The 20,252-nt window shown below is 47.6% G+C and overlaps 1 protein-coding gene across 1 annotated transcript in view; it reads left to right on the top strand.

The window, feature by feature from the left end:
- Positions 1–20,252, top strand: part of LOC144169645 (calcitonin gene-related peptide type 1 receptor-like) — a 260,413-nt gene that overhangs the window by 219,722 nt on the left and 20,439 nt on the right. The window contains exons 9-13 of the mRNA XM_077698911.1: positions 3,717–3,808; positions 4,349–4,493; positions 11,628–11,778; positions 15,318–15,378; positions 19,598–19,664. Coding sequence (XP_077555037.1) covers positions 3,717–3,808; positions 4,349–4,493; positions 11,628–11,778; positions 15,318–15,378; positions 19,598–19,664 — 516 coding nt within the window. The remainder of the gene's footprint in view (positions 1–3,716; positions 3,809–4,348; positions 4,494–11,627; positions 11,779–15,317; positions 15,379–19,597; positions 19,665–20,252) is intronic.

Here is a 20,252-nt window from a genome sequence, read left to right as displayed (position 1 = left end):
GCGAGCGCTGCGGCCTCGTGTTTTGTGTAAAAAATCTTTCTTACATTGCGCAGCTGTAGGCCTCTACGAGCTGCTTCATCCGCTTTCTCGTTGCCGAGAATGCCGCGGGACGTCACGGGATATGTGCTCGTGAAGGCTGAAGCAGTTGGCACGCCGTAGGGTTTGCAACGCCGCCTTCGAGTCCGTGAATATAGCCCATTCTGCTGGTGGCTGACGAAGAATGTAGCGCAGGGCTTGTTTAGGTGCACGGTGTTTGGCAGACGTGGATGAGGTTGTTCGTTCCAGGTGGTAGGACAAGGCTTTGCCGATCGACGAAATGAAGACGCTGGAAGAACTACCGTGAGGCGTAGTTGAGGCGTCAGTAAAAATGTGGGCCATATGTGAATATCGCGCATTGATGTGGGCAAGCGCAAGTTGTAGGAGGCGAAATTGTGGAAGAGTTTTCTTGAAGTTGAGACCAGGTATGCTAATTTACACTTATCAGAGTACTGTGTAGGAAAGAGTAAATGCATACGGATGGAGTGGGGAAAAGTAACTCCTTGAATTTGTCTGAGCGTGATTTCTTGGCTTTTGGTCAAAGACGTGTGAAGACTGGGGAAGGTCTGTCTCGTGGTTCGGTAGTATTGGGTGATTTCTCGGTAGGTGGGGAGAGGTGCGGAAACAGTCTCGGTTTCAGCGGCTCGGTGAGTGAGGTCTCGAGGCTATTGATGAGCAAAATTGTTGCCCGTCAGTGCAGAGTGGGCGGAAGTCTACCGATGTCCACCCGATGGGCAGGCATATGTTCTTTCAGAAATCGGCATGTGGCGGGGCCACCCGTCCCGACAAAAGCCTGCGGCAAGCGGCTTGCGAATCGGTAAATATAATCTTGAAGGTGGTTTGGGTAAGGGAAAAGCCAATTCTTCAGCGTCCATGAAGGAAGTTCTCTGGATAGAAGCGTTGGTGATGAGGGCGTTCTTAGAGGTCACCACTGGCACCATAGTTTGAGTATCTTTGTAACTGGCCGCATCTGTGTAGAATTACGTCGGATCGGCTGCTGTAAAGTTTTTCGTGGGCTCTGCTTCGGGCTTTTCTACTACCAGGGTGGAGGTCCGGGTGCATATTTCTGGGAATGGGGCGTACAAAAATACATTGGCGCCAAGTGTCGGGGATGGTGACCAGGTGGGTCTGGCCAGGGCATGACCATTGAATATTTCGAAGGACCGCGTGGCCTGCTTCGGTTTGGACAAGTCGAAGCCGTTGACTGGAAAGGTGTCCTGCGATGAGCTCCTCTATGGTATTGTGGAGCCCCATGCTAAGTCGTTTGGCTGTAGACGTACTCATCGAGGGACCCAAAGGTTGTTTTGTTGCTTTGCAGATGAGGCGATCGAGTTTGTCGGTGTCCGTTTGAGTTGGGATAAGATATGGCGCGACGACACTCAAATACTCCTTGAAGGCCAGGCCATCACCCCAAACCCAATCATCAAGATCCTGGGCCTACATCTCTCCAGTCCAACACCAAGAGTGACGATCCTTGCAGCGCCTCAAATACAGCATCAATTATATCATACACCTGATCAGGCAAGTTGCCACCAAGACGCGAGGCCTCCAGGAAGCCAATACCGTTCGATTAATTCAAGCTTTTGTCATCTAGAGAATCACGTAGGACACCCCCTATCTTCTTCTCGGCAAGGAGGACATAAAGATGCTTCATATAATGATTATAAATGCGGTTAAGCCGGCCATTGGTCTTCCCATGAGTGCGTTCACGGAGAGGCTGCTTAGGATGGGGCTCCACTACACGGTGGAAGAGCTGATAGAGGGCCATCTTTCTAACCAGAAGTTCCGATTGAGCGGAACTGTACTGGATCGCCGCATCCTTCCCCAGTTTGGCTGGGCAGCACAAAATGTCACTCCGCGTGATGTACTACCGGACTCTTGGCGACAAGAACTAAGATGCTCCTCTCTTTACCTAGAAATATGAACCGCTCACACCACGAGGGTCGCCGCAAGCACGGGCTCAAGCGCTCAACACCATCCTCTGTGGGGATCATGCAGTTATCTACACTGACGCCTCCCAACATCGAGGGCAGTAGTACGCCATCATCGTGGCGACCACCAGAAGCAAACTCCTTGCGTGTGCCTCACTCAAGACCCAAGACATGACGGCAGCAGAAGAGGCAGCCATCGCCTTGGCTCTCGCTCAACCATGGGTTCGGAAGGTAGTCACCGATTTCCAACAAGCCTAGCAGAAATACCAGTCAGGGTGGGTGTCCCGAGCTGCACTACGTGTGCTAAAAAACACTGCCCAACCAGTTCCATTCAGCTCATCTAGACGCCTGCTCACGCTTCCATGGAGGGCAACGAATACTCCCACCAACAGGCCTGCGCTTTACTACCCTACGGCTCATACCATCCGACGCGTCTTCACTCAATGCACCCGAATCGCTACGACGCTGAATGTAAATTTTGCTGGGAAGTAGAAACACTCTGCCACATTATCGAGGTGTGCAACTTCACCCTTGAGCACCCACCACTCTTCCCGTCAACTACCCAACAATAGCGATGGGAGATGTTGCCGTCCAGCTCTCAGCTGGTGGACAGAGCACAGGCGGGGGGGGTTGCATATGGGCTCCAGTGAAGAAGGAACTACTCCCCTGGCCCGCCCTCTGGGCCGTTCAGAAATCTGAATAGAAGTATTTCCTCCTTCTCCTCCTCCTCCTCCATCTCTCGCCGATTTCGTCGAGTTTGTCGGCGGCGCCAGAGGCGGTGAAGGGAGATCGTCTAACACCGGGTCTGAGCTTCCTTTATTTTATAAAAAAAGAGTTCCCACTGTCATGTGTTACACCAATTCAACTCAACCAACTACCGCTCATGCATCATGCATGATTTAACCTTAGCAAAGAATATCTCTTTGAAGTAAAGAAGGGCGTGGCTAAGTGCATTTCACTTGCCTCTGGATTCACTATTGTAGAGCAACGTGAGTGGATTTAAGTGACGACGCATGGGTAATCGTTGTGGATGCCGATTACAGCTTTGCTTTTCAAGCACATTCACAGGGTTGATTGGCGCACATTTGTTTTTTAGATTACAGGTGATGTCTTGTTCCTGCAGTGCTCTGCCTTGTAGATAAGTTGGCTTCAGTCGTCCATATCTTTTTCAATGTCAACTTCATGTTTTCCCTTCTTCTTTTACGGTATATTGTCAGGCGCAGCTCGTCTGTTGTGAGTATATATTTCGTCTTTTCCTTCAATGAAAAGTAGTTGTGAGCCGGCGCTCGTCTCGTCGCCTTCTTTGCATTTTTCCTTCGACAGTGCGCGCTGTTAGCGAGCATGAATCAGTACCAAATCGCCCAATCGTCTGTTCTTCCACCTGTATAAACGTTTCCGCTGTGCCCTCCAGGAAGGCTTTTGTTGTCTGCACTGATGTCGGCGCTTTAAGAACAGTCTTTTTTTTTTTGAGAGAGAGAGAGAGAGAGAGAGAGAGAGAGAGAGAGAGAGAGAGAGAGAGAGAGAGAGAGATCAAGGATGAGGGGCCCGTCACAAAGATAGCAATCCGGTACACCTAGCATGGCAGAGGAGCTGTATTTCTCATCTCAATCGTTCTTGTGACATCAGTGTTAGACGGTACACATAAGACAATAACGGTGACTGTTTTGATTTGTTATTTCCTAATCTGACGTTTTCCCCGCCGTCCTTCCCTAACTCTGTTTCACGTTGTGGTGTTCTCTTCGCACGCAGTACCACCGTTCCATGACCATATTCTCCATCGTGCTGCACTCGCTGTCGGTCGTCGTCTTGGTTCCCGCCATCATCATCTTCTCGGCCTACAAGTGCGTCACCGCTGCTTTTCTCGTAAATGCGTTTCGATTTTATTCGCAATGAAGTAGAGGCTTCTTTCGCCGAACCTTAAAAGCAATATTAAGCTTCCTAGCACACGCTTCACGGAAAAACAAAGACAAAGCTGCACTCCGCATTGAGCTGCAAGTACTCAACAACTCGGTGCGTGAATTCTGCATATTATGCTGCCACGCGGTGTAGTTTTCTATAGCATTAGCAAACCGAGTAAGTCTAGAGATAGCCTTGTAAGGAAGCTTTAGAGGATAGCCTTCAAAAATTACTATTAAGAAAACTTTCACTGGTATGCTACATAACCTCTCTCAGTTATGAACATTTGCAAGGCACTTATACGCCGCAAATAGCAGCCCAGTAGCCTGGCGTACTTGTTGTTATAATCGATGCTTCTTTTCGCGGCCGAACGAGGGCCCGGTCGTGCTTAGCCCTAATCACATATGCAACGTAACCCGTAACCCGTACCTTCTCGCATAATCATACACAGCTGCAGTCTTACCTTCTTCGCGTCGCACTCGCAGGCAGCTGCAGGTGCACCGCATATCGCTGCACAAGAACTTCTGCGTGGCCATGGTGCTGTACGACATCAGCGTCATCCTCGTCGACTCGCTCTTCATCCTGGACCACGTCAGCGAAGAGAAGAACATCCGCGTCGAACAAAACCCGGTATGCGTGTGCAGAGTTTCGATGCTCATCCCCTCTCTCCCCTTTACCTTTGCCTGATCTTAATTCTTAATTGTTGTGAGGTGTGCAGTTCTGTACAATAAAAAAAAATTGGCCCCGTATCTGCTCCTTTCGTCGCAAATCTCGACAAAAGACGATAGTCTTTGCCGACATTTGCCAAATGCCTCCCTTCGCTTTCCCGATCACCTCTCATGTTGTCCCCGTTGCGTCGCGCTCCTCCCAAGGTAAACACGTTAAATGTTTGCTCAGGTCAATTTACATTTACCGTGTTCCACTGCTCCAGGCCCGGTGCCTCGATGCCAGCGCTGCCGTACGGCGGAGACGCGCGTGAATCGAGGAGCCCTACTTCAACGTTTATAGAACCGGGTTGCCCTTGTCCACGTGCGTTCCAAGCAGAGTGGGGAACCTATCTAGTGGAACCTTTCGTAACTGTTGCCGCTTGAATTCTTGAAATGCCGCCAGATATAGTGGCGTGGGCGACATCAGGTGACAGTGTGATTTTTTTTTGCGGTAGATGTAGTATTTCATTTCGAAAAGCAAGCATGTATGAATTTTTTTATAAAGGTTAAATAAACATTCCATTGCTTGTGTATTAATTTTCTGCCCTATATTTGCGTAATGTCCTTTTCTTGTTCAACAATGTTGACAAGTATGAACATATAGCCCGGACTTCGTTTAGATTTCGCTGTAAGTATATAAGACTATTCCGCAGACTTCGTTGCACATCGGCCAGGTGGCTGAATCGCGTCACAGACAGACAGACAGACAGACAGACAGACAGACAGACAGACAGACAGACAGACAGACAGACAGACAGACGTGAGCGGCGTGAGCGGGCACCGCGCGCCAGAAAGGAACGGGAGCGGCGGAGCGTGAGCCCAGGATTGCCTGTTCCGGAAAGGGAGATTGCAGTGCGGGAGAGGACTCGACGGAGGGCTCTGAAAAGGATTGCTGAGAGCGCGACGGCAAAGGGAAACAGAAACACCGTAGGAGGATAGGCCCTGGGGATGGCTAGCGTGCGGAACGAGCTAAGGATGCTCCTGGCGATGGCTAACAAGCGCAACGAGTTCCGTAGGCTGCTGTACAGGGGGCTGTTCAAGTGCTTACGGGCGCGGACGCGAAATTAAGAGAGTGAAAAGGTTAAAACAGAAAAAATTCCCCGCATTTCCCCGAGGGGAAGAATGTGAAAGTGCGAATGCACGAGTTGAATTTGCGCGGTTCGGTAATGTTCGCGAAAGAGAGATCACACACACACACAACTACAAAGAAAGAAAGATGCATTTATTCACAGACACCTATTTGTGTTGTCGTTGTACTTGATTGCTAGAGCGGATCTCAGCTTTGAAATTTCGTGTCAGTACTCCTTTAAGCGGTTCCTGGCCAATCCCCCACGTGGGTATGTGCCATGTCAGCGGCCAGGCAGCGCGCGCCCATCTCCCCCCGTTGCCAAGGAAGACGAGGAGATTCCTGGCCAATCCCCCACGTGGGTATGTGATGCGGACATCGCCGTTGGACGCAGGTTCAGGGTCGCTTAAGAAGTGCATTGCACTTAAAACTGAACAGAAGATCAGCAGGAGGAACCTGATGATGGCGAACCAGCGGACCGAGCTTCGTAGGGTGCTGTCAATCAGGGGGCTGGTAGAGTGCTGAGGAGTAGAAGGAGGAAACAAATTTTATTGTCAAATAGAGTGCGTTAGGCGCCTGACGGGGTGACTCCCTCTTCGCGGGTTCCAAATGCTTCCAGGGCCACTTGGCCCCTGTGGATCAGTCGGAGCTGGACGGCCGTGGCTGCAAAGCTGAAGAGAAAGTTCAACATGAGATCGACAGAAGGTTTAACTGGGCGTTCCCCCTTAGGCGGAAGTTCTTGGGAAGTTCTTGGGAAACCCGCCGCGGTGGCTCAGTGGCTAAGGCGTTCCGCTGCTGAGCACGAGGTCGCGGGTTCGATTCCCGGCCGCGGCGGCCGCTTTTCTGATGGAGGCGAAAAGCAAAAACGCCCGTGTGTACGAGATTTTGGCGCACGATAAAGATCCCCAGGTGGTCAAAATTAATCCGGAGCCCTCCACTACGGCGCGCCTCATCGCCTGCGTTGCGTCGGCGCGTTAAACCCCACAATCAATCAAGTTCTTGGGAATTTTTGTTAGTTATGACGCTTGTTTTTTTTTTTGTTGTTGTTGTTGTTGTTATAAAGAAGAATCTCATTTTCCTTATCTCGAAGAAAAAACAGAGGGCCTTCGTTTATATTGGTTGTTTAATTGATGCTTTGTCGAAAAAAAAGCACAACAGTTAATTATTCTTATGCATGTTTCAACTCTTCCTATACAAGCCATTTCTAGATGTGTATTGAGACGTACAGCCGGTAAAACGCTTGTCTATAACAGCGATTTCAACTTCAACCAGCTACATCCGAAAGCTGCCGAAACATACTCGTTCCAAACATGTCGGAGGCAAAAGCGAAGGGCTAAGACTTCAGAATTCCGCAGTAGTTTTATTCAAATCCCGCTCCGGCGAGGCAGGATAGGGCTGAGAGTACGAACGCTGTGTTATAGACAAGCCTTTACCGGCTGTACTAGGCCGACATTACCTATCACATCTAGCGTCTGATCCAATATCACAAGTATTTTCTTTTTCGTTGTTTTTTCAGTTGCATACTGCGAAGCTTCCTTTATACTTAATACCATTCTGTTGCAGGTTTTCTTTTCAAGCAAATTTTAGACAGAACGCTTACACCTTACCGTGCGCAAAGCGACAAAACTCAATACTGCGGCCGCCAGAAACAGCAGGTCAAACGCAGCATATTTATAATAATTTTTTTTTGAAAAGTACGCACGTTAGGGGAAAGCGGACTTCAGTTTTTGGCTATTACGTGGCTTGCACGCTACTTATAAAATGAAAAAAAATCGAATGTACAAGCATTTTGGACCTCTTTTGGAATAAAACTCAAGTGAATAGGCCAGTGGCATTAATACAGCCTCCTGAAGTGTAAAATATGCTGTTAGTGTGGTTGGTGCATTACAACCTGAAAAATAAAGAGCTCAGAAAACAAAGAGAAAGTACTACTGCACCGCTGCGCATCGGTGTCTCCGTCCTCCCCGCCTGTGCCCTGTTTTTGGCGCTCTTTTCTTCAAGCCGCCAAACTCTGAAGGCGGATTCTACAACGTTAGCCCTAACGCTTCTTTTTGAAGTTTCGTAGCCGCAGTTTGGCGTACGGTGAGTTTGACGTCGCTTGTCGCTTGATCTCAACGTTAAGGTCACCAAATGTTGAGGCTTAATGTAGGTCTAACATCATACCCAATCTAGTTGATCGACGAGTGACGATGCCAGCCAATTTTTATTAGGCGGTGATGCGAGGCGGTGATTAGTCAGAACAACACACAATTATTGTGTACCATTTGAGAAGGATTGTCCAGTAACTCCAGCCGTCTGAGTCCCGTGGTCGGTTCATCAATTCCCATTGGCAGGCAGGTCAAAATAGCCACCAACACACGTGCTGCAACTACTCAACAAGTGACGCTCACGTATTTCAACATCATTAGCGGTAGCTGAAGTGCTTCGTAACAGTTTTAACCGCATGTTATTTGATATTAGAGGAGTGATTGTAAACCATATATGGAAAGTCGGTGCATCGCATTGGCTTTGGAACATTTGCAACACTATGCATGACACTTTCTGCACTGCATCGCCTGAGTGAGGGACCTTAGTGGCATGAATTATTTTGGCACTTGTTTCTGACACTCCAGAAATTAACCAGTCACAAATGACCACCGCTGCGCTTCCATCTTGCCACACCAATTATATGTGTCTTCAAGAATTATACCAGACACCTGCTGCCCTCAGGGGAAGGCCAATGTGTGTGTTGCTCCAATGGCGCCTCGAGAGACAACTACTTTGACAATGAAACTTGAATATTATGTAGTCACATGTACTAGAACTGAGTAGTGTTGGTGTTGGTGATTTACTGAGAAAGGAGGGAGGAGAAAAGAACTGTGGATATTGTTGGACTCACTGGGGAGGTGACCCTCATACAACCCAGTCCAGGGAGCGTATATGCGTTTCCTAGTCAGTACAGCCAGCCATCACCTGAGCTTGTTTATGGGGGTTATACAATAACATAAAGGTACCTAAAGTATACAAAACCGCCCGAACTGATATAAATATCATCCAAAACTGACCTGCAGTGGTTGTAAACCACGGTGTAGAAGTATTCAACAGAAATAGCCAAACCTGACCTAAAAGGGGCATACCCACAAAAAAGCACAAGAAGCAGTAACTGAAACTGACCAAAAGGCAACGAAAATACCAGTAATCCCACATATAATGTATAAAGATCTCATAAATTGATTATATACGTGATAACAAATGTTAATATTCATATATATAGCAAACCCATCAAAATGAAAAAGAAAAAGCAGTAACGGGATTTGAACCCGGGTTAGGATTTTTGCTTCGCAGTAGAGGAAATACTACACTACGAGAGCAAGCAATTCTGAGCGATTAAATTGAGTCCCACAAGCACTTGTACATACCTTCAATCATGCCCCTAGATGGCGCCATGCGTCGCTTGGCTGTGCTGACTAGGAAACGCCTATACGCGTCCAGGGAAGGGAAGTGGGGTTTCCCTTAACATGGGAATGTTCAAACACCCTATTCTTTTCCTCCAACCTTTTCATTCCCCTTGAGCAGAGGGTGGGAACACTGATTAGCTGAAGGACCAAATGACTCTGGTCTCTTGGGCCCCTTCAGCGGCCTAGTTCAAGGAGTACCTGGTCTGAGGTACTTCACCCGCAGAAATAAGGGCTCCAACACAACCACATCATACAGCTCAATAAAATTATTCACGGCGAAGCTGCCTATGGCTAATCCAAATCGTCTGCAAGTGAGCAGAAACCCATCCAAAGCACAGAGCGCGCATGCGCGAAAGAAACCGAGTGCGACTGGCGCAAAGCCGCAAAGGGAAAGACAACACGCTCGCTGCGGATCGCGCGTTGGTACGAGGAATGATGGCGGCGATGACCCAATCTGTCACCGTCGGATCGATCCGGTGTCCAGGGAAGCAAAAAGGTTCCACGACGCCGAGCGAGCGCAAGAGACGGCGTGGAAGCGGCGACGACGCTGCAGCCAGAAAAAAAATTCGCCTAAAATGTGATGTCATTTTTTTAATTCGGAAGTTCGCCCCGTGGTATAACATGTAAACCGCCTTCACGCAGTGGAATGGCGGCCGAATTTTTTCTCCGCCTCCTTGTCTAACTAGCGTTCAGTTTTTTTGTTGTTGTTGTTGTTGTTGTTGCATCACATCGCCCACATTGCATTCCCTCAATCCCACGGACACCTTCATTCCACATTCCAAGCGGCTGATGAGAGCGGGAGGAAAGGGCCCCAGACCTGCATGCGTGCGTAATTAAAATCCCTGGCAGCCCGCAAAAGTCCCCTCTATAGCTTCCGAGCGACCTTTTAGGTCGCGCTAATCCCGCCGCTGCCAAGGGCAAAACTGGGACGATAAGTATAAAAACTGCGGTACAGCCTGATTGGAGAAACGGTACTGAAAACGTAGAAAATAACCTTTACACTTTTTTTTTCCGCGAGAGAAGTTACGACGGAGGTCGCTCAACGCGGTCGAATTTCATTGACGACTCTTGATTTGTTAAAATTTTACCCTTGCTGCACGTGGATGAATGTTCGGCCCGTATTTTGGCTCCCACCGCTTCTATCACTGTCGTTTGGTGTCTCGTGTAACAAGCAGCGACCTTTTAACGCCTCCCACGCGACAAGCTCTGATAGCACCTGTCTACACTTAGCCGCCCGCAGTATGTCATTTTGTAGATAATGAGCTGACATACAGGCGGCGCGCGAGCACATCGACTTTCACTCAACGCACACAAAAACAGGGATCGATTAAGCTGTCCGCCTGCATCAACTTACGCAATGCGAAACAGCAGGTGGGATAAGTCGTGACTTACAGTTCAGTAATTAATTGAAATTCAGGTTCAACTATCTGTACAAAACCGGCTTCAGTACGACTTGTACATAATGAGAATCCCAATAATATCGCCAAATTTTGATTGGCCTATTTTCCGCAGAGCTTACTATCGCACCTTTCGATCGGCCATCATGACGTTACTTATGCTTATGATGCAATGTCTGCTTGCGGATTTGCATCAGGCCCCCCACTCACCGTGGGCCTTTTAACCAGTGACGCGTGTCCTTGCGATGGCCTTGAGGATACCTTTTTATCAGCGCTTGCCGGCGGGGTCTCGTAAAGGCCGGTGTCATGGCGTTTACTCACACATGAACAAGGAGGTCATCCCTGGGATGAGCTTCATGCATTGTTCGCTTTCGCTGAATTAACCTTTCGTTATAGAGTTGACTGACGTCACGTCTGACGTTGAAGATTTGGATCAGTCCGCTCACCATAATGACCACTTTTCAAGCCAATGACATTGCCGTGATCTTGAGGTTTTTTTTTTTTTTTTTTACTTCGACAGCTTTAGTAGGTCATGTGATGACAAGGACGTGCAGCTTATATCCTCACTAACATCCGCGGATCGTTGTTGGCAATTCACGGAGCTAACCCTCACGATCAGGGTGGTCTTACTGCGGAGCGCGCGCCAAAGCTCGCCTTCCCGCAATGGATGTTCATCACGGAAGCGAAACATACCGGCCGAACAATACCACTAACCGCTTTGTTGTGTAATACACACCGCTTATTTCGCGCAGTCTCGAGGAGGGTAAAGACAATAAAGGCTCGGTTTGAGGAAGCGTAAGGAGTGTGGGGAAACGAATTAAGTTCATCAGCACAAATTCTCACGCTATCGTAACCGCACTGCTAATCATGACCGCACCGCCGCATCACCCGTGAAGACCACCCCCATTTCAGTGTAGCGAGATGCCACCATGTGCCGAATGTGCACGCGCAGTCACTATCACGTGGTAGCAGTTCTTCATTACCCCAGCTTTAGCACTGGAGGTGGATTGGTAGCTGTCTCCAAAGGTCAAGTGGGCGTAACGGGCCCCGTCGCACCCTTACGATCACAATACAAATAGCATTTACGTAGGTAAGCATTCCCCAAATAATCGGTTCTGCCTCAATTTCTTCGTATTTTTCCCTCCCTCTCGATGCAGGACCTGTGCAAGGTTCTGTACACCTTCTCCCGCTACTTCCGGCTGTGCCAGTACGCGTGGATGTTCTGCGAGGGCTTCTACCTGCACAAGCTGATCGCGTCGGCCTTCGCGGAGCAGAAGTCGCTGCTCGTCTTCTACGTCGTCGGATGGGGTGAGACCTGCTATACCGCGCGTCAGAGCACTCGATAAATGGGTTCATTATTCTTTTTTGTCCCTTCCTTTCTATTCTTTTTTTTTTGTTAATTCATTTAATATTTTCTTCCTTCCTACCTTCGCAACATTTGTTATTTCAGCATCGCATTAACATATTTGTCTTAGTTTTTCACCTTTTTTGTCTTACTTTACTCCTTTCTTTTTCCTCTTGGTTCTATTGTGCTCCGCTTATCTCTATTTCTTAATTTTTTTCTGTTATTCGTTCTTACGTCTTCCTGCTGATCCCGGTTATGCTTTCTTCATTATATATTTTCCCCAGTCGTTCATAGCTACGTGACCACCTACTCGACTGTAATCTGATACCACTGGCATCCGCCAAAATTTCTACATCCAGGTTTTCACCTTAGTATTCCTGCTTATTTCCGTTACCTTTTGTATTTTTACTGCTTCATGCAGACCCACACATGCCAGTTCAAGATAACACTATTCTAAAACTCCATTTCGTATATTTACATCTTATGAGACTTAAGATGGTTTTGTACTGCCTGCATTGTAAAAGGGAAACGTAAAAATTATTCGCACATTTTAATCTCTGAATATCGACTAAGAGAACTTTAGCACGGACTCTTTTTTACAGAGGAGGAGGATTGAATATTTTTATTGTCAGATGGGGCATGAATGCCCTGGTGGACAACGGGGCGCTGAAAACTTCTGGAGGTGTGTCAAGTCTCTCCCGGGCGGTGGTGTGAGCCGTGTGGTTGCCATGGGTCTCAGGCCCGTGTCCCGGGGACCAGACGATGCGGATGGCGATGCCTTCCAGTTGAAGGTCTCGCATGGCTATACGTGGACGTATAATTAGGTGCAAATGTTCTGTTCAATGCTTCAAGGGCGGCGTGGGAATCCGTAATGATGCGATATTTCCCGGCTGAGAGAGAGTCACAATGGTCGCGGATGGAGTGGACAGCGCCTAAAACACCCATGAGTTCGGTTTCTTCAGCTAGGCCAAATGTATTGGAGATCTTCCGGGAACCGTTTAGCAAGGGGGCTTCCGATGATGTCCATGCGATCGCAGCCTCATTGCCGCGGACGGCGGCGTCCGTGAAGATGACGACTTCGGTCTCCATCTTGTCGTTCTGGATGGTAGGAACGTGTAACTCGCCTGCCGGCGAGGTATAGGGCGACGCCGAGGTAAGCCAATCGCAGGGCGCTCCCAGGGTGGAGGGAATGGGTAACGACCCACAGTAACGAATGGGGGAAAACGGAAACAGGTCTGCCGACATGAGTTCGCCGACATGCTACTCTGCAGGGCGAGGAGGAAAGGGGAAAAGATAGTAGGTGTAGTTAAGAAAAGCAGCAGAAGAGAAAAAAGTAAAAAAAATGCAGTCCTGCTTTAGGGAATTGAGTTAAAAATTTCTTGAAATGACGGGAAGACTACAACGTCGTAGACACACGAATGCCCTGGATAAACTCGAATAGTGTAGACAGGGCTTTGCGTTGAGCAGAGGGAGAGGGTCATGCTACAAATAATATTCTCAGTGTCATTGGTCCAGTGTGGAGACAATCAATTTTATGTTGTAGACGGCACCATGATTTAGCATAAGCAGAACACTCCAGTAATATATGCTCCACTGTTTCAGTTGAGCCAGAATCATCACAATATGGGCTTGATGTCTGGCCTATCCGATGTAGGTACGAGTTTTTTAACGCTGCGTTGAGAAGGAGCCTATGGAGTAACGTCTCCATTCGGCGGGGTAGGTGTCAACATTTCGATGCATTCCTTTAAATGCCTTAAAGGAGCCATGAAGACCAAGTACAACTTTGGTTCATTAAAGAGACGTCTTTGTCCCGATAACAACAGTACCAATTCTGTCACAAATTTTGAAGAAATAGTTCAGATATTAAAGCGAACATAATCCAGTGGCGACTGCTAAGCCACACTCCGGCAGTTGCTGTATGACGTCACAGAATCTTGTGGGTGCGATTGGTGGCCGCCGAACTAGTCCATCGCTAAGGCATACATACCACCGGTAAGATTGCACGAGGCCTTTACTTCCGTTTGATCGCATCACTTAACGATAACGTGCCGCTAGCACACTGGTAACTACGTTTTAATAGCAGAGCCCTTTGAGCTTTCTTCTGTCCGTGCGGATCGTTAACAGGAAATTCCGCTTGGCGTAGTGTGGAAAGGGAAATGCTAGGCCAAGAAGAGAGTAGGCAAAGTGGCGAAGAGGCAGGGAGCCCATTACTGGTGTCGGGAGTGCGCACCTAAAGAAAAAAATTGGCCACGAATCTGCTGCTTTCGTTGCAAATGCAGACAAAAGCCGATAGTCTTTCGTCGACGTTTCCCAAGTAAATGCCTCTCTTTGCTTTCCCGCTCACCCCTCATGCTGTTCCTCGTCCGTCGCGCTCCTCCCAAGATAACACGCTAGAGGTTTGCTGAAGCCAATTTAAATTTACCGCGTTCTAGTGCTCCAGGCTGGGTGTCTCGATGCCAGCGCTGCCGTACAGCGGAGACGCGCGTGATTCGGAGCAACCTACTACAATCTTTATAGAACCAGGTTGCCCTGCAGCACATGCATTTCAAGCGTAACGTGGAACCGATCGAGTGGAACTTTTAGTTACTGTTGCCGTTTAACTTGCTGTGCGTCTGCCCTCGATACGCTGCTGCGCGAAAAACTGCAGCGAGCTCCCTCTCTCGTGTACGTCATGGAGGCAGTCTCGAACTTTTTCATTTTCTTGGGCCCTGGGCCAATAGTGCTGACAGTACCTTAGGTACAAAAGTTCTGCCGCAGTTCCTACTAGAGACTGAACTGGACAAATCTCTCTAGATCAGAGACAGAGCAAGTGTGTCACGATATCTTCTCTTTCGCACTGTGGCGTTCATCTATTTATTTTTCTTGGGTTGGTGTTGTTACTTTTTTTTCCCTTCGATTTTTACCCATCTTCCTCTTAAGAAACAGGCAGACATAAGAAAAGTGAAGACCACCAGCTCTGCTGCTTCCTCAGACTTTGTATCTCAATTGCAAAGGTGACCGTTTTTTTTTTTTTGTGCTGGCCTCAACGACGCCAGTTGTGCTTGTATACGTCCCCGTCGCGAGAAATTTGCTTATTTATTCAATATTTTTTACGTTTCTCCTGTTTAAAAAACTTCTTTCATGACTGGAATTGAGATGACTGAGTTACCAAGAGCTAGTTATTTCAAATTGAACAAGGGTATACTTTTTTTCTTCATGGCACTTTTAAAGCCACAGCATCACTGTGGATGCTGTGGCTTTCTAGATCACCACAACGCTGCTTCTGTTTTCTACTCCCTGTTCTTTTTGTCCGTCTTCGCTGACAACAGTGGTGCCATCATTGTCTTTTCATGGTGTATAGGTGTTTTATTTTCAATTCGCCCTTTTTTTTCGTACTTCTTGTGGAAGACGTCTGGGAAGACAGTTGAGAAACGAGGGCTTGTGCACTATTTTGTCAATCTGATAGCGTCAGCATAAGGTACGCTAATGAACTGCACGTAGTCAATGGGACTCTCGCATGCAGGTTGCCCCGCCATCTTCGTGACCATCAGCGCTGTGCTCCGTGCCGTGCGTGTCGGCCACGCGTAAGTTGGCCTCTTCTGAATCGCCGCCATGTTTTTACTCGGAATGACACAATTCGCCCCTACTTTGCTGTTTTTGGTCGAATTTTCCAAAACATTTTCTCACCAGTCTTCTTTTTTTTTTTTTTTGAGAATTCCGACGAGTATACAGTCGTCTTGCAGTTGTCTAATGTGTTGTCTGAATAATTGTTTCGTACTTGTTTTCTATTTTTTACAGAGACGACTCCAGGTAAGTCCAAAATAACAGCAAACTGGGAATGTACCTGCTTGCCTGGCTTGTGCATGGTGCTTGACTTGCATGTGCAAGGCTTGGGTGGTTTACTCCCTTCAGAAAACGCTGAAGAGAGTAAAACCTTGAAAGGAACAGGTAAAATGAAATGCTAGCTGAATCGTGCGTCCTCTTTTTTTATTGATTTATTTTGATGCGATACTTTCATGAGCTGCTTGTATGGACTGATTGGAGAGTTCAGCAAACATGGCCTTCTCCCGTCAGCCTGAGCTCTGTGATGCCGACCAGTTGGATTACGTACTAGCTTGCTTAATGAGGAGGGGTATGACACGCAGACAACAGCGCGAATTTTTCTTGCGTCTTTCGGTGACATGCCTGAGAAACATGTGATGGGACCAGCAGGTTACCCCGTTTACAAAGAGTCGGTAGGGAACAGAGATACAGTAAAAAGTTCAAATCCCAGAGAGAAAAAAGAAAATATTAATCACTTATCTTTTGATGATTGATTGTAGGGTTTAACGCGCCGACGCAACGCAGGCGATGAGGCGCGCCGTAGTGGAGGGCTCCGGATTAATTTTGACCACCCGGGGATCTTTAACGTGCGCCGAAATCTCGTACACACGGGCGTTTTTGCTTTTCGCCTCCATCAGAAAAGCGGCCGCCGCGGAATCACTTATCTTTTAAGCGCTCCCAAACATTGTATGCCAGGGAGCTGGCGCAAGCAATTTTACATGTCTGTGTTTCAAATATCTCGGTTGGACAAGAGGGCCAAGCTTTTGCTTTCAGTTATTTGTAGCCTAAAAATCTTTGCCCTTGCCTAGATTTTCTTGACCAGCAGCGAACGTGGATAGAGTATAGTGAAGCATCCAGGAACGCTCTTATATCTGAAACTTGGCTGCTGATCGGGCCTCTGTGTCGGTCGTCTGAGGGTTTAGGTACGCTTTCGGCCCAGATCATAAAATTAAACAACAGTGACGTCAAATCCGATAAAGATGTGATCTCATGGCTACTTGCTGCTAAATTTGTTTCGGCTTAAGGGACGGTCGTGTCGAAAGGTACGCTTGCGTGACGACCCCGCGTACAGCGGGGGCTGTATTAGGGACACTTTGGTTCATAAGCGGGAATGTTGTAAATCGTTGTAAAAATCTCCCCCTGTCGAATTAAAAGATTGTCGAACACGCGGTTCAGGCAAGCAGGCTATACCTGCACGGGAACAGCCGCTAGATGAACGGCCTGAACAAACGTTCTCCGCAAGGGCTTCCGCAGAACTTATGCGGACGTCGCAGATTATCCGTCCATAATAGCACTATATTACATGTAGCGGTTGCTGGCTAGGTGGGCGGCGTTATAAACTCACCCAGAGCCCGAACCGGTAAGAACACGAAAGCGCAAACGTATGCAATAGCCTTCGCCGTCGGCACGAAACCCCCGAAAAAAAACGCAATAAGCATTATATACGGCTCAGAAGAAGCATTTCTGAACTACGCGCAAGGTCAACTATCTCCTGCACCACCCATCACATGTTTCACCAAAGATAACGCGCCTCATTAGTGCGCCTAATCTGGACATAAAGGTATAGGAAGGCTAACGAAATCCGAACAGAGCCGAAAGAATCCCGCTCAAATGTACACATATACCGCAACACTACAAGCTATACAATACGGCACTCTCCCTACCATGTGCACACGCCAAACAAACTCGTGAACACGCGTTTTGGGATTATGCAATTATCTCAAAACTGAAGCTTTTCCCAGCCTTGCGCTCCCACGGAACGCACAACGTATGCAAGTCCATGCACCACCGAAAGACTACAACACCCAAGCCTTTACCGCTCCAAGTGGGAACGAAACCAAGCCAACTTTCAAGACGAAATGCCCTTTCTGGTCCTTGAGTAAAAGAAGAGGGGGTGGGGGGAGAGAAGAGTGGGAGAAAGTGGTGTGTTCAAAACACCGAAGGTCATTCTAGTGCAGAGGTGAGTTGTGCCGCTGTCACACGGCAGATCGAATGACATTTAGAGCAAATGTCATTCGCTCTAAATGTCATCAATTCGGCGCTACACGAGAATAGCGAAAGACATTTGAAGCGAATGACATTTAGCGGCTACCTCAGGTTCGGAAGATCCTTCAGCAGTCAAATGAGTAGCCTCGACAGCAGTGGCGCGTCACTAGAGACGAAATTTCAGTAATAAACCAAAAATGACTGTTTCTAAAAACTGTTAGTCAGCCTATATTTTCCCCTTCATGTTGTCTTTCAAATAAAGAAAGACAAACAAGTACTAACGAAAAATAAAATCTCGTCCCCAGTGCGCGTGCTACCATAATACGGATTATTTTCGGACTTGTATTGGCTTGTTATGTGTACTGATGTCGCCTTAACCGATGATTTTCTTATTTTTATTTTTATTAATAATTCTTCGTTCTGTTATTTTTTTTTAAATAATATGTAAGAAAACATTCTAAGTGCACTTGAAATATAATTTTTCGGTTTTGAGAGCTTGCTAAGTGTCACCGCTATCACTATCAAATGATATTTGTTTCGCCGTGTAGACCCGCACAGCCAAACCGAATGTCATTAACAGCTAATGTCATTCACATTGAATGACATTAGATTTGCCGTGTGAAAGTGGTATTAGTCGCGTAATGTTGTTCGGCATCAATTTTTACCAAAACGTAGCCGGAAAACATAGCTGTTAAAAGCTTGGGAGATCTAGGTCGAGTGTTTAAACCTCACGGAGAACAAAATTCGATGGCGGCAATTGCTTCAGGAGAGCCTTACGTGTCCCCCTTTCCTTCCAGGACGTATGAACTAAAACGCGTTGCGTCCATCTGCGCCCGATGTGCATCCCCATTCCAATATAGAACTGCGCGCTCAAATTCCTAGAAATTACTTTTTCTTCAGACCGAATCATACCAGGAAGTAGTCGTGAGCTCACACTTAACCACATGACGTCATCAGTTTCGGCTCCGTAGTTTAAATGGAATCGCTAAAACGTTATTTCGCGAAACCCTGCCGTGAAGTGTTATTTTATTGCTTTCGTTCGGCTTCCCACTGCTCCATCAGGACCATCCATTGAAACCCATCGGTCAAATCACCTGCGGAATACCTTAAAAAAGTAGCCCGAACGTCGCAAAATTAGGCGTCTTCTATAAGCAGAAACCGGTCTAATTTGCAAGCATAGTAATATTTTGCTTTGCGAGCTTTCCTCACCTAAACGACTGCAGCCTTCCTGCCATTTCACACCAGCTCGAACGCAATTTTCAGTTTTGTAATCGAGGGCAAACCAGCCGAGCAGCGTCCTCACAACGCACAATTAGAAATGATTGCATGGTTGCATGAGAATGCTTTTTGTTATAATGACGTGTGCAATTAGTTTAAAGGGACCCTGCAACACTTTTCTCAACTTTTTTCGAAATCTTAAAGGGTTGCAGAGCGCAGACAGCCAACACATACAGTACAAAATTACTGCTCTGTGCCCATCAGATAACTTGTAAACAGGCTCGAGCGATTTTTCTCTCTTTCCCAGTCTTGACGTTCTTCGACGGCTCGAATTACGACACTAAGGCCATATAGCGGCTGTTGACCGGTTTTCCTTCAGTTTGCAGCAAAGAACGCTTCTCGATAGCAACATCAAAAAAGAGCCACAAAAACAAAGCAGAAATGCAAGGCGTATCTCGTGCGACGAGCAAATCACGCAGTGGCGCTCCGTGCTGGTGATAATTATAGCTTTCTCAGTGGTTCCAGACGCGAAGGAAAGAGTGAAAGCGCTTACCGAAAGTGTTGCAGGGTCCCTTTAAGTTGTAAGCGGCAGCCAGATTCTCGTGGTCTACCGCTTGACTAGCGTTTGTGAGCATGGTTGCAGTTTCTGGACACTGGCCTATTTTTGTACGGCTGCCGATTGCCTGTCCGCTATCGCGTTCGCATGCATTCCCGCCCACCAATCATCACGCGTGGAAACCACCCGCGTCACGAGTTCGCTTCCTGTGCGTAACGCAGCTGCTGGATGGACAACGTGGAAGGCTACAACTGGATCACGCTGGCTCCGGGCCTCTTCTGCCTGTTCGTGAGTGTCTTTGTCTGTACAGAAGAATCTCGATAAACAGAAATCGCTTAAACGGAATTGCCGCTTAAACGGAACTGTAGCGTGTAAACTGGTTGCTTTTGTATTCAGATAAAGTAAAAAATTGTGGTTGATCCCTATTACATCGGAATCGGTAAAACACGAAAGTGGAATGGGCCTTCACAGGAGCAGTTGAATGTTAAAGGAACCTACTTCATGAGCGAACGGTTCACGAGCCTGACCCTACCAGACGAAGTGACGCCGACACGCAAGAAGTAAAAAAAATAACCGGTTTATTCCGGGACAACACAACCAAAAATGACATGCATAACAACAGCAGCTTGAAACACATAACGGTCATGGGAACAACGCGACAGCGCAGGGTGCCTCAATTCACGTGCGTCCCCCGTACACGAAGGCGCTGGCATCGAGTCGCCAACTGTCGGCGCTCATTAGCGTCATGACGCGCTACTTTGCTTCGCCTCTCCTAGATGGCAGCATCATCTGAGTGAATCATAGGGAAGGACACGAGGCGCGTTCGTAGAGCTACTCACGTCTCTGTTCATAGCGCAGATAATAAAGGAAAACGTT

Source organism: Haemaphysalis longicornis, unplaced genomic scaffold (genome assembly GCF_048455015.1).
Source record: "Haemaphysalis longicornis isolate Haplotype H1 unplaced genomic scaffold, Haemaphysalis longicornis Haplotype H1 scaffold_2, whole genome shotgun sequence".
NCBI classification, from domain to species: Eukaryota; Metazoa; Arthropoda; class Arachnida; order Ixodida; family Ixodidae; genus Haemaphysalis; species Haemaphysalis longicornis.
This window is presented reverse-complemented; position numbering and strand designations above follow the sequence as displayed.